The sequence below is a fragment of the Leucopleurus acutus genome, assembly GCF_964270905.1.
Source record: "Leucopleurus acutus genome assembly, chromosome: 16".
Taxonomy (NCBI): Eukaryota; Metazoa; Chordata; class Mammalia; order Artiodactyla; family Delphinidae; genus Leucopleurus; species Leucopleurus acutus.
This window is the reverse complement of record NC_139158.1, coordinates 16,205,558-16,218,965: the sequence shown is the minus strand read 5'-3', so window position 1 is coordinate 16,218,965 and position 13,408 is coordinate 16,205,558. Positions and strand designations below refer to the sequence as shown.

The following is a 13,408-nucleotide window of genomic DNA, read 5'->3' as shown; positions in this document are numbered from 1 at the left end:
GGGTCTTTGTATTTGCCCTTGGCTCTGCCAGTAACTCTCCGCCCTCACACCTCCACGGGGCCGCTTCTTCTGAGCTTCAGCTCAGTATCACCTCCTCAGGGAAGCCTTCCATGACGACCTTACCTGCTCACACCCTGCATGCCCTAGCACTACCGCCATCTCCTCTGCGAGGCCACATCCCTCTAGCCTCCTTTAAGAGCGTCCCTTGGTGCTTCGTTCGCAGCTCCCCTCAGTCTGTCAAATGCGCGGGGATGGGAGGCGGGAAACTGTGCCCAATCCCCTGCTTCTCTGGGCCACTTTTCCCTTTACGCCCACGAAGCGCTCTGAGAGCAGAGACACGCGGCAGGGACACCCGTTTCCACAACAGGCTAGTGGCCAAGCGCCTCCTACACCGGGTCTCCAGCACTGGCGACTGGACCGCACTTCCCGCGGCGCCCTACCCCGCGGCAGCCGGCGCTCAACCCCTCCAACGGCCCAAGGCCACTACGCATGCTCTGCACTTCCGGCCCCGCGAGGTCGGGGGCGGGAGCTTGACGCGCCTGCGCAGCTGCTCGCCCGGCTTCCGGGCGGTGCAGGCGCTATGGGTCTGAGGGCCAGTGTCTTTGAGTAGCGGCGGTGTAGAGGCGTGCGGGCCCAGAGGTCCGGCCCGAGGGCTCAGGACCGGGGTCTTTGGGAGCGGCCGGGGGGCGCAGAGAGAACCTAGGATCGCTGCCCGCCGCCACCACCAGGCATGTCGGCCGAGGCCTCGGGCCCGGAGGCGGCCGAGGCCCCGTCCCTGGAAGTCCCTAAGCCCTCAGGTCTCGAACCTGGCTCCGCTGCCTACGGTCTCAAGCCACTGACCACGAACAGCAAGTACGTGAAGCTGAACGTGGGCGGCTCGCTGCACTACACGACGCTGCGCACCCTCACGGGACAGGACACCATGCTGAAGGCCATGTTCAGCGGCCGCGCGGAGGTGCTCACTGACGCCGGAGGTACGCGAGCTGCCCTTGCTTACTGTCCTGCGTCCTCCAGATCCACGTCTCCCTTTCCCGTGGTCTTTCCTGGCCCAGTCTCCTCATGCCCGTTCTCTGCCACCGTCCAGTCAGTTCATTCTCACCCCCTCCAGCCCCCACATCCCGTCTCATCTCGCCTGGCGCGGTCATGAGCGCCCTCCCTCCCCCGGTCTTTACCCCCAGCAGTAGTAACCAACATTCATGGACATCCCCCGCCCCGCCGCACCATCCACTCCGCCCCTCCAGCTACTCTGCCGGGCGCTGTGGTAAGTGATTCAACGTGTCAGCTCCCAATTTTCATGACTGCTTCCCACTGACTCTCCCACCCTTCACGCCTCAGCTCAAAAGACTTGGGAACCAGCCCAGCTGCCAACAGCATCCTTCCAGGCACCCTTCATCAGTTTCTTCCACCTGCCCAGCCTTTTGTTCCCCTCTCTACCTCAGCGCTGCCAACAGCCATCCCCGAGAGTTGGAGGATCTTGTCGGTCTCCGTTCCCCTAACGGAGGTTCCTCTACACTCTAGGACTCCATCTGTAAATACAGACTGTAGAAGGAGAGGGCAGCTTTGGGTTTGCCAGGGACGCCAGAGCGGAGAGTGGACAGTTCTCTTTGGCAGGCGAGCCCCTTACCTTCCCGAAGTGTTGCATTCAGGTCTGGGCCCCATATGCCCAAGTGGAACCTTAAAGTTTGGTGGCAGGGTTGAGGGTGGTGGAGGTGGAGTGGATTCGGAAGGGGTTAACGAGGGTTGTGAGAGCAGGAAAGTAAAATTTGGGGAGGTAGAGCTCAGCCTTCAAATACCTGAAGGTGAAGAATTTATTTATTCAATAAGTGTTTGTAAAATGCCAGTGCAGGAGATAGTTTGGTACACAAATCTGATAAGCTAAGCCTTATGGAGTTTTCTTTTTTTGTGGGGGCAGGGGGAGAATAAGCAAGTAAACATACTAAAACAAAAGCGAAATATGTAATTTCAGATAGCAATAAGTATATTATGAAGAATAGAATGAAGAATATATATCTTTATATTCTATGAAGAATATAAAGGTTAAAATGGTAGTAAACTGGACGGTGGGGTGGACATTCTAATTAAATAGGATGGTCAGAATTAGCACAAGAGGTTAGAGGTTTATTGATAAGGTAATCTGTACGAACTCTCTGATGGTGAGAACCTTCTCAGTGTAGCACAGACTTGGGAGGGAATTAATTCTCTGTGGCTGGCTGTGTTAAAAAGGGGCTTATGGGAGAACTCACTGGAGATGTTTTAAAGGGATTTTCTTAGCTATGGCACAGGCTTGAGACAGATCAGTATTAAGACTTGTGGCTTTCGAATCCTTCTTTCATAAAAATTTAGTAGCTCCACAGCCTTTAGCAAAGCCATCCTTCCTCCTGCCTCTCCCCACCACACCAGGTTGGGTGCTGATTGACCGGAGCGGCCGCCACTTTGGTACAATCCTCAACTACCTGCGGGACGGGTCCGTGCCACTGCCTGAGAGTACCAGAGAACTGGGGGAGCTTCTGGGCGAAGCACGCTACTACCTGGTACAGGGACTGATTGAGGACTGCCAGCTGGCACTGCAGGTGAGGGTCCCTTCCCCACCTCCTGAGTCCCACCCCTATGCTCATGTCCCTGGGAGAGCTGCCCAAGCAGTTAGCTATTAAGATATTAAAGAAAAACAAAAGGAAGTATGGGGCACTGCCTGGAGGAGTTGCCTCTGGCCTGGCTCTGACTGGCCATGACACCAGAGAATTTGGGGGTACTGTCCTCTGCATTTCTGCTGTCTCAGGCAGGGCCCCCCTCACCACCTCATGCCAAGACTACTGCAGTGGTTAAATGACTACTGTCTCTGTTTCTTGCTGTTTCTACCCAGCCAATCCAGCTGTTACACTAGCACCTGAATAATGATCCTTAAACACAATCCCAATTTATTCTCTCCCTTGCTCAGAAATCCCAAATAATGCCCTTGTCCCACTAAGGGAAAAAAAAAAAATCTGAATTTAAATTGGAATATAATGACCTCCATGATCTGGTCCTATCCTGGGAGGCAGCATTCCATCCCTCCCAGGGCTTTAAATAATTCTTTTTTTTCTAGCAGTGAAATACTATAGAAGCAGTCACACCCAATAAAACAGGGTTGGGGGTTCCAGGGCCCCACCTGCTGGGCTTCTTTTCTGGGGATCTCTTAGGATTCTGAGAAGAGTTTGGAAAGCACAGCCAGGAGATATGGGTTAAGTGTCACTCCACCACAGCTGACTGAGTGACCTTGAGTGAGTCAGTTCCTACCTCTGGCATTCTGTTCTCATGTTCCAAAAGATAGGGAAATGAGAAAAATATGTGCAGTGTAGTGAGTTTCACATAGAGCCTTTTATTCTGTTCTATTTTTACAATGTGAAAAGTGTCCTTTTATGATACAATATTAATAGGAGATTGTAAGAATTTTTTTTTGATGCCCTTTATATTCAATATATTAAAAAGTGGCAACTATGAACAACTTTCTGTTATCTTGGGGAATACTTATTGGACCTTGAAATCCAAAAGTATAGAATTCCTTTGGGCAATATCTATGTTTTTCAAGCTTTTTGACTGCATCTCATAGAGATGCATAAAATGCATTTTATAGTTGCATATATATGACTGAATTAAGTTCTATAAAATGATACTTTTAGTGAAATACACTCTGACATATTCTGTTTTCTTTCTTTCTGATGCCGTTTGGAACCCATTAAATTTATTTCATGACCCATTAGTGGGTTACCACTTGCAGTTTAAAAAACATCAAACTAGATGATTTTGGAAGTGCATTCCTGTTCTGTAACTTTACATTTATCTAATGTTATCTCACATCCACTGTGTGTTAGGATTGGTTCTCTTACCTTCTTGTACCCCTGTTTGACATAAAAAGAAACATGAGGGAAGCTGAGGATGTATTCAAGGTGAAAGAGCCGGTAAGCAGCAAAGCTCAGAGTCAACCCCAGGTGCCTGACTCCCAAGTGCAGTGCTTTTTCTTCTGTGCTCAGCTGCCTCCTTTGCAAGCTTCCCCAAGACCATTCTCATTCCCCACTCCACTCAGCTAGAATATGCTTGTTTGTTTGGAGGTTTGGGGTTTGGAGTTTTTTGTTTGCTTGTTTCTTTCTTCCTTTTTGGCCGCCCCGTGTACCATGCGGGATCTTAGTTCCCCGACCAGGGATCGAACCCGTGCCCCCTGCAGTGGAAGCTGGGAGTCTTAACCAGTCGACCACCAGGGAAATCCCGTTGTTTTTAAGATTCTGGTACAGAGAATTGAGTTCAGCATACTTCTCAGTGTGTGACACTTAAACATCATTAGTCTATGCAGATCTTTTCTCTTTTTATTTTTTCCTTCATTCCCAGTCCCCTGCCCACTTCCCTTTTCCCATAGGTACCCCTCCAGTTCTAATGTTTTAATACATTTCCTTGGATTATGTTTGTACCATTAAAAAACTAAAACATTGTTTTGTATACATATGTATTTTAAATTTCCATAAATGTCATTGAGCTATGGATTGTGTGTTCTGTTTCTTAATTCAACACTTTTTCCAAGTTCTATTCATGCTGCTGTATGTACATTTAGTTCTTTGCTTCTGACCGCTGCACAGGAATCTATGGTGTGCATTCAACCATATTTTATTTATACATTCCCCTGAGGTTGGAAACCTAGATTGCCTCCCGCTTCCTGCCCCCACAAACGATGCCACCATGAGCATCTTTGTACGTGTGCCCTTGTGGGTCTTGGGTCAGTGTTTCTCATGATTGTAGCTGGGAATGGAATTGCTGGGCCGCAGGACACATGCAAACAAATTTCAGCAAGTATCATCAGATTACTCTCCCAAATGGCTGTAGCACCTTGTACTCTTGATGAGCAGTGCATAAGGAATCCTGTTTCTGCATATCCTCAGCAACTCATGGCATCACCCAGCATTCTAATTTTGCTAATCTGATTGGTATAGAGTGATTTAATTTTAATTTGCATGCTTCTGATTACTAATTAGATTGAGCATCTTTTCACATACTAGCTTTTTTGGTTTCCCCTTCAGTGAATTGCCAATTCATATTCTTTACCAAATTTTCTTCTGAGTTTCCTATCTTTTTCTTGTTGTTTTGCAGGAGATTCTTACATATTTTAGCTTAGTTCCTAGGGAGAATTAAGCCCTATTACTCTAAGGCATGTATTTTACATAATAAATTAACTTCTCCTGTGCATCTAGAATGGTACTATTTACCTGACATTCTCAGAAGAGTTGAGAAAATAGTTACTCAGATTATTTGCTGGGTTTTGATATTCAGTGAGGAAGCCCAGTTGAGAAAGTGTGTTTTAGATAATAATTTCTAGTCAGTTTTAGATGTTACCAATAATTTCTCTTAGAATGTCACCTGTCTGTGGCATCTGTTGTTGAATAGAAATTATTCTTTTTAATTATAAATAAATGTTTATTATTTTTAAAGCAGTCTATAAGTATTGTAGAAATTTAGAAAACACAAATCATCAAAATAATAAAAGCACCAAATATCCTTCCAGGTCTTTTCCTGTGTGTGTGTTTGCCAAAATATGATTATGCTGTATGTGCTGTTTTGTAGTACGCTTTTTGTTTGTTTGTTAATAATTGCCGTCTTTCCATGTCAGTGAAATTTTATATAACATGAGGGGCATATACACATTTCTCCGTTTGTTCCAGAAATGTCTTTTATAGATGGTTCATCTAAACCAGGACCCGATCTAGATCCTTGCATTACATCTGGTCATTATGTTCTTTTTCCAACCCAAGCAGTCCCTTTTTTCTCAAAATACTGACTTTCTCATAATACTGACCATCAGTTGTCCTTCACAGTGACCTGCTCTCCAAATTCGCCTGATGTGGTTTGTTACCCTACCCTATCCTGAGTTTTCTCTAAATTAGATGGTAGATTTAAAAGCTTGATATTAAACATTTTGGTTGGAAAGCATGTTAAGTAATGTTACATATATCATACTGTGTTATATCGAGACCTACAATATTGTTAATATGACCCATCATTAGTGATGCTCAGTATTGGCCCCTAGATTCAGATGATGATGGTTTGATCCCTCCATCGTAGTTACATTTCCTTGTTGCTAACTATAAAGTAATTTAGGCATTTTATGAATGGCAGTTACCTATCAACCACACATCCATTTATAATTCTCACCTGAATCAATAATTTCATTAGGGTTGTAGAATAATTATAATTCCTTCAACATTATTACGTGAAATTATTTATAAAGTCATGCTTTTCATTGTCAACTGGAGAGATTCTTGATTTTGATATAGTCACATTCCTCTTTTTATTTTTCTAATGGTGTATCCTCTTAGGATCTTGTTTAAGAAGTTCATTCTACATTTTTTATTAGCTTTATAGTTTTACCTTTTGTATATGGAATTCACTGTCATAAATGCGAATTATGAAGGGATTCAACTGTTTTTTGTCCTCTGTGGACTGAGCTAGTTTTCTCAATGCCATCTACTACACAGTCTGTAGTAGCCAGCATCCAAGATGGCCACCAGCAATTCTTGCCTCTTGCTTATTCAGGCTCTTGCTTAGTCCCCTCCCACACTGAATAGGGCTGACCTATGTAACCAGTAGGAGATTGCAGAGATGATAGTGTGTGACTTCTAAAGCTAGGTCTTAAAAGACCCATAGCAGTTTCTGCCTCTCTTGGATCACTCACTCTGGGGAAGCCAGCTGCCATGTGAGCATATTCATGCAGCCCTAAGGGAAAGGTCCACTTGGTGAGGAACTGAAGCCTCCTGCCAACAGCCAGCACAGACTTCCAGCCAAATTGGTGAACTATCCCAGAATTGGATCCTTTAGGCCCAATCAAGTCTTCAGATAACTACAGCCCTGGTCAACACTTGGACTCCAACTTCATGAGAGACCCTCGGCCAGGACCACCTAACTAAGCCAGTCTCAAGCTCCCAACCCACAGAAACTGTGTGAGATAATAAATGTTTATTGTTGTTTTAAGCTGCTAAGTTTGTACTAATTTGTTACCCAGTAACGGATAACAGATTTTGGTATCTGGAGTGGGGTTCTGCCATAACAAAAACCTAAAATGTGGGAGCAGCTTTAGAACTGGGAAGAGGGCAGAAGCTGGAAGGACTTGAGAACAGTGTTAATAAAAGCCTAAAGAGCTTTAAAGAGTATTCGTAGAAGTCTGATGACCTTTGGGGAGGCTGCACTGTGGAACATGTTTACTGGAAAGTGGTAGAAAGGGGATCCTTGTTATATAGTGGCAGAAGTAGCAACACTGTCTCCTACAGTAATGTAGAAAGTAGAAAACATACTAATGATCTGGGTGATCTAGCTAAAGAAATTTCCAGATAGAATGTTGAAGTGCCACAGGTTTCTTGTTGCTTATAGTGAAACAGAAGAGGAGAGGGTAAGCTAAAGGAAAAAGAATTGAACAAAAAGGAGCCAGGAATTTTGGGGGCTTGAAAATTCCCAGTCTTGCAGATAACAACTGATGTTAAAATTAGCAAATAGCTTCCAGGCAAAGATCAAACACAGGGCATTCTCAGTAAAACATGGTCTAAAGATGAAGCTGAGGATGTGATTGTAAAATCCCTTAAGACCTCAGAAATATCCAAGAAGATGCCTCAGAGAACCATTCAATCAAATAATAGCACTTCTAAGAAGCTTAAGGCTATTGTCAGTCAGCAGTCTCAGCATAAGCCCAAAGTAGAGAAGAGCATATCTCACAAAGATGTGTGGGTGAGGCTTTTGTCTAATGAACTGAACTCCAGGACTCACAAGACACCCATTAAGTTTTTAAGAGAATTATATTGGCAGAAACACTGCCAGCTTAGACTGGAAGGGACAGAGACAGTACAAGAGGAGAAGAAGCCTTTGGACCCTCGAAGTTCTACAGGCAGAAAGCAGGCTAAGGAAACTATGGAGCTGCAAACACGGACTGTCTTTCATGGAAATGGAAGGATGACTCAGGTCAGAGCCAAGAGCCATAGAGAATCATTCCTGGACAGGAGTAGACATCAGAGAGCTCCCAATATTTGTCCAACTGGATTACAGAATTTCTGTGAAGCAGTGACTTCTCTGTGCCTCCTGCACCCCTCCTCACCTTTTGAACAAGAGTGTTTATCCTAATGCCTGTTGCACATGTTGCATGTGGAGTGTGTGGAAGAGATAACTAGTCTCTTTAGTTCACAGGTCATCAGATCCAGAGGAAATGTACCTAAGGAGCTATAGTTAAGGAACACCTCCCAAGGAGCATCGTCCCCACCTGGACCTGATTTAGATGACCAGATTCTGTACTTCAGTGCTGTAATAGGATGGGACTTTGGGGGATCTTGGGAGGGGGTGAGTGTGTTTTGTGTATGGGAGGGATTTGAATCAATGGGAGCCAGAAAGCGGACTGTGGAGCCAGCCTCCAAGGCAGTCCCCAATGATTCTTGTTCCCTAGTACTCATTGCCTTGTGTTGTTCCCGCCCACACTGAATAGGGCTAACAAAACTAGGTCATAAAAGACAGTGAGGCCTCCACCTTGCTCTCTCTTGGATTATTTGCTCTGGAGAAGCCAGCTGCCATATTGTGAGGACACTCAAGCAACCCAACGGAGAGGTCTAAATGACAGGGATCAGATATTTCCTGCCAATAGCCAGCCTGAACTTGCCAGCCATTTGAATAAGCTTTCTCAGAAACAAATCTTCCAAACCCAGACATGCCTTCAGATTATTGCAGCCCCACCTGACTTGACTGTAACCTTGTGAGAGACCCCATGCCAAAAACATTCAGCTAAGCCACTCCTGAATTCCTGAATATCTATTCTGACCCACAGAAATGGGTAATAAGTTATTTGCTGTTGGTTTAAGCCGTTCAGTTTGGGGACAGTTTGTTATACAGCGATAACTAATACACACTTGCCCCACTGATTTGTGATGTTCTCTATAAATATCAGTTCTCCTATATACACCAGTCTGTTTCCAAGTTCTCTATTGTGTTTCATTGTTTTTGTTTGTTTCTGCACCAGAACTACATTGTTTTCATTATTATGGCTTTGTAAGATATTTTAGTATCTGGGAGGGTCAATCTCTTCTCTTGCTTGACTCTTTTTAAAAATTGACCTAAGTAACAGTAGACTTATTCTTCCAAATTAATTTTAGAAAAAGTCTTAGGAGTTTCTCAAAAAAAAAATCTGCTGGAATTTGTATTAGAATTGCACAGCTAGTTTTTAGGTTGGGAGAGGTGAGAGGGGTTTTGGCATGAAGATTCTAGAAAGCAGAGAAGGGGAAAGAAACCTATGTGTCCGGTTCTGATTCTCCCTCCAGCCTTCCACCTAGCCCAGTTCATTCGTTCACCAGATATTTATTGAGCATCTACTGTAAATTGATACTTATTGTCTAGGAAGAGACCATGAGCAAATATACCAAAAAATGAGAAAATATGAGGAACTGAGTGCCATGAAGAAAGTGAACTGATAGTGTGAAAAAGAAGAAGTAGAGGAGGCTGCTTAGCCAGGGAGCTTAGGGTGGAGGACCAGCACCCTCCTAGGGGTACTGTTTGAGTTGAGATCTGAATGGCATGAAGGGGCCAGCCATGCAACCGAGTGCAGGCTGTTGCCGGCAGTGGCAGCTGCAAAGGGCCTGGTGGGCACAAGCTGGATGCGCGAAGGAACAGGTGGGGCTGAAGTCCAGCAGGCAGGGGAGAGTGGTAGAGATGAGATCAGAGTTCGCATCCTGCAGAGTCTTGTGTGGACTACTAAGGAGTCTGGATTTTTTTCCCAAAGGCAACAAGCAGTTTTTGAAGGCTTTTAGGTTGGGGAGTGAGTGACCTCTGGTTGTGCTGTTAATCACCTTCCGCTTCTTCTCCAGCAAAAAAGGGAGAACCTGTCCCCGCTGTGCCTCATCCCCACGGTGACATCTCCCCGGGAGGAGCAGCAGCTCCTGGCCAGCACCTCCAAGGTGAGGCCCCTGAGCCCTGTAGGGTGGAGGCTGGGGGCCTATCCCGGCAGCCTGACCCCCACCCTTCTCCATCCTTTCTCCCGCAACAGCCCGTGGTGAAGCTCCTGCACAACCGCAGTAACAACAAGTACTCCTACACCAGGTGACCCCCTCAGGGGCGGGGAGGTGCACTGGGTGGAATCCTGGGCTCAAGCACAGCTCTGCTCCTGGCCCAAGGGGAGGATTATGGCCGCATGGGGGCGGGGGGTGGGGGGCGAAAAGAATCCTGCCTGGATGCAAATTCTAGCTCTGCCACTTACCCACTGGGTACTTTGGACAGGTCATTTTCACTTCTGAGCTTCAGTTTTATCATCAGTAAACTGGGGTCCAGGTGAGGATCAGATGATAATTACTAGCATTTCTTATAAGAGGCGTGGCTCTGAGTGCTTTGCATATACTTCCTCACATAATCCTCACAATTGTTTGAAGGAGGTATTGTTGTGATCTCCATTTTACAGATGAGGCAACTGAGGCACCGAGAGGTGAAGTAACTTGCTGAGTGTCACTCAGTTAAAAAGTGGTAGAGCTAGGATGCCAGGTGAGGTCGCTTGGCTCCAGAACCTGCATGGGGTAGCCACTCTGCTGTGCTGGGATTTGCTGAGCAAATGCTGCTTCCATTCTGAGGCCTCCTTAGCCTGGCCCCAGGGGTGGAGGAAGCTCCATTCTGGGCACCAAACTCCTAGGTAGGACTAGAGTGCTAGATATCTGGGCCCCTAAGCTTGGGGGAACAGAGGGAGGAAGCCATTTGTGCTGAGCCTCTTGGCCCCCTGGTCCTCAGCACTTCAGATGACAACCTACTTAAGAACATCGAGCTGTTTGACAAACTGGCCCTGCGCTTCCATGGGCGGCTGCTTTTCCTCAAGGATGTTCTGGGGGATGAGATCTGCTGCTGGTCTTTCTACGGGCAGGGCCGCAAAATCGCCGAGGTGTGCTGCACCTCCATTGTCTATGCCACAGAGAAGAAGCAGACCAAGGTCAGAAGGGGTTCAGGGCCTGGTCAGGGAGGGCTGTGGTGGTGGGCAGGACGAGCACCCTGGACAAAGGCAGCTCAGCAGATCAGGCAGGGGAAATCCATCACCGGAGTTCTAAGTTCTGGGGTCTTAGTTCTGTAACCTTGGGCAAGTCATCTGACTTCTGTGGGTCTCTGCTTCTCTACCTGTGAAAGGAGGGTGTTGGATTAGGGTGGGATTCTTAATCTAGGCCAGTTGGGTTTCAAGGCTATCTTGAAAGAGTGTGCAGTTTTGGGAGTGGGTATGCATTTTTCTATATAGAAGGACCATAGTTGTCATTAGAATTTCAGAAGGATCCATGACCCAGAGTAGGTTCTTAAAACTTCAGGTGCTTAGAAAACACTGAGGTTGTAGGCCCTGAGTCATTAACATGGCAATCATCAGCAGATACGTCCTGAGCACTGCAAGAGGCTTGAAATCAAGGCGAATAAGATGCTGAGTAAAGTACAAGCCCTCTGTCATGACGTCTGGCCCCTGAAGATCTTATCAGCCTGGTCCCTTCTGACCTTGACATGAAGGATGTGCCTCAGATACACTGGAGATCTTGAAAGTCTCTTAAGCACCCAGTGCTATTTCACACACCCCTACCTTTGCACACACTATTCCCTCTTCTTGGAATTACTTTTCCTCATTCCTGTCTGCCTAATGGACTTGTGCTTAATCTTTAAGACCTAAGCCAAGCATCACTTTCTCTGGGACACCACTCATGAACTTTCAGCCCAACAACCCCAGACAAAGTTGGTCATACCCCCCTGTCAGCCAAACACAATGTTGATTGTAGTCTGCTGGGGATGGGGGAGTAGGAGTGTTTACTTCAGCAGCAAGGAGTTAGCTTCTTGAGAGTAGAGCTGGATCTTTTTTTTTCCCCCCCATCTCTGTAGCACTAACCAGGCCTTTATCACGCCGCAGAAGCTAGGAAACATTTAGTGAATGCGTGAATGAGTGAATAATCCAGTTTCCAAGTAGCTTCCTCTGTAATTGGGAAGACAGGAAGATAAACCAGTAATGCGAATGCAGCTTGTTAAAGTTTTTTTGTTTCTATCCCTCCAAGCCACACAAGGGGAACCCCTAGCCACCTCTTCATCCCGTACTACTCTCCTTCACTCTGCCTCGTTGCTTTGGCCTTGCACCGATCTTCAGATACACTAAGCGAGTTCCTGACCCCAGAGCTGTTCCCTTCCCAGACTGATCTTTCTCTAGTTCTCCATCTGGTTCCTTCCCTCCTTTCCTTTGGCTATTGGTCAGATGTCACCTTCTCAGTGAGGTCTTCTCTGAGCTCCCTCTTTAAAGTTGTAACATTCCTGGCGGTGGCCATCTCCACACCCTTTTCCTGCTATAATTTTTCCGTAACATTTATCGTCATCTGACACTTTATATCTTATTACATATATGTCTGGGTCCTCGCCCTAGAATGTAAACTTCCTGCGGACAGGAACTTTGCCTGTTTTGTTCACTGCTATATTCCCAATGCCCAGAACAACACCTGGTACAGTGCAGTCACTCAGTAAATATTTGTCAAATGAAAAGATATACCAAGAAAAAAAAAAAAAAGATATACCAAGAGACTTGGCAACAAAGGACAGAAAACAAATAACTCTCTGCCTGACTTCAGAGCTGGACCTTGAAGTATAAGTGTGACTTAGCTGAGCAAAGAAGTTGCAAAGAGGACAGTCCCGGCTAAAGGAACCTGTGACTGCAGAGGCTATAGGAGTGGCGAGACAGTGCGGGAGCTGGGGGAGGGGATGGCTGCGTAAGAGTGGAGCCAGAGGGAGGGAGCTGGGGGTTGCTGGCCTTTTGCAGGTGGAATTCCCAGAGGCCCGGATCTTTGAGGAGACCCTGAACATCCTGATCTACGAGACTCCTCGAGGCCCAGACCCAGCCCTCTTGGAGGCCACAGGAGGTGCAGCTGGAGGTGGCGGGGCAGGCCGAGGGGAGGACGAGGAGAACCGAGAGCACCGTGTCCGCAGAATCCACGTCCGGCGCCACATCACCCACGACGAGCGTCCTCACGGCCAACAGATTGTCTTCAAGGACTGAGCTTTGCCCCGAGTCTTCCTCTGGCCGCTGGGACCCAGTCCGTCTCTCTCTTCCTCCCCTTCCCAGACCTTTGCCCCGGCTTTGCTGGCCAAGTCGTGGGTCCTTCTTCCATCCCTTCATTGCATGGTACAGTTCACTTTGGCCCTTTTCCATCCATTCCCACCTCATTGCTAACCACAGAGTACATTCCAGCCCCTCCCCTCAGAGGCCTTCAGAAGGCCTACATTGGTTGCCTCCTCCCCATCCTTGTCCTGCCCTCTTCCCTCACCAGCTGGTTTAGAAGGATTTAGAATTCCCTTTGTCTTTTTTTAGGACATTGTACACACCAAAGTGTCAAGCCAGCCCTTAATAACACCCACCACATTCTGAGCCGCCTCCTCACCA

General features: G+C 46.7%; 1 protein-coding gene across 1 annotated transcript; it reads left to right on the top strand.

Moving 5' to 3' along the window:
* Positions 1–662: 662 nt before the first annotated feature.
* On the top strand, positions 663–13,024 carry KCTD13 (potassium channel tetramerization domain containing 13; the record flags this gene model as incomplete). The annotated part of the gene is made up of 6 exons (XM_082856461.1): positions 663–974; positions 2,401–2,570; positions 9,849–9,938; positions 10,028–10,080; positions 10,756–10,951; positions 12,788–13,024. The coding sequence occupies exons 1-6, from the start codon at positions 731–733 to the stop codon at positions 13,022–13,024; spliced, it is 990 nt and encodes a 329-aa protein (XP_082712587.1). The 5' UTR covers positions 663–730.
* Positions 13,025–13,408: the final 384 nt, after the last annotated feature.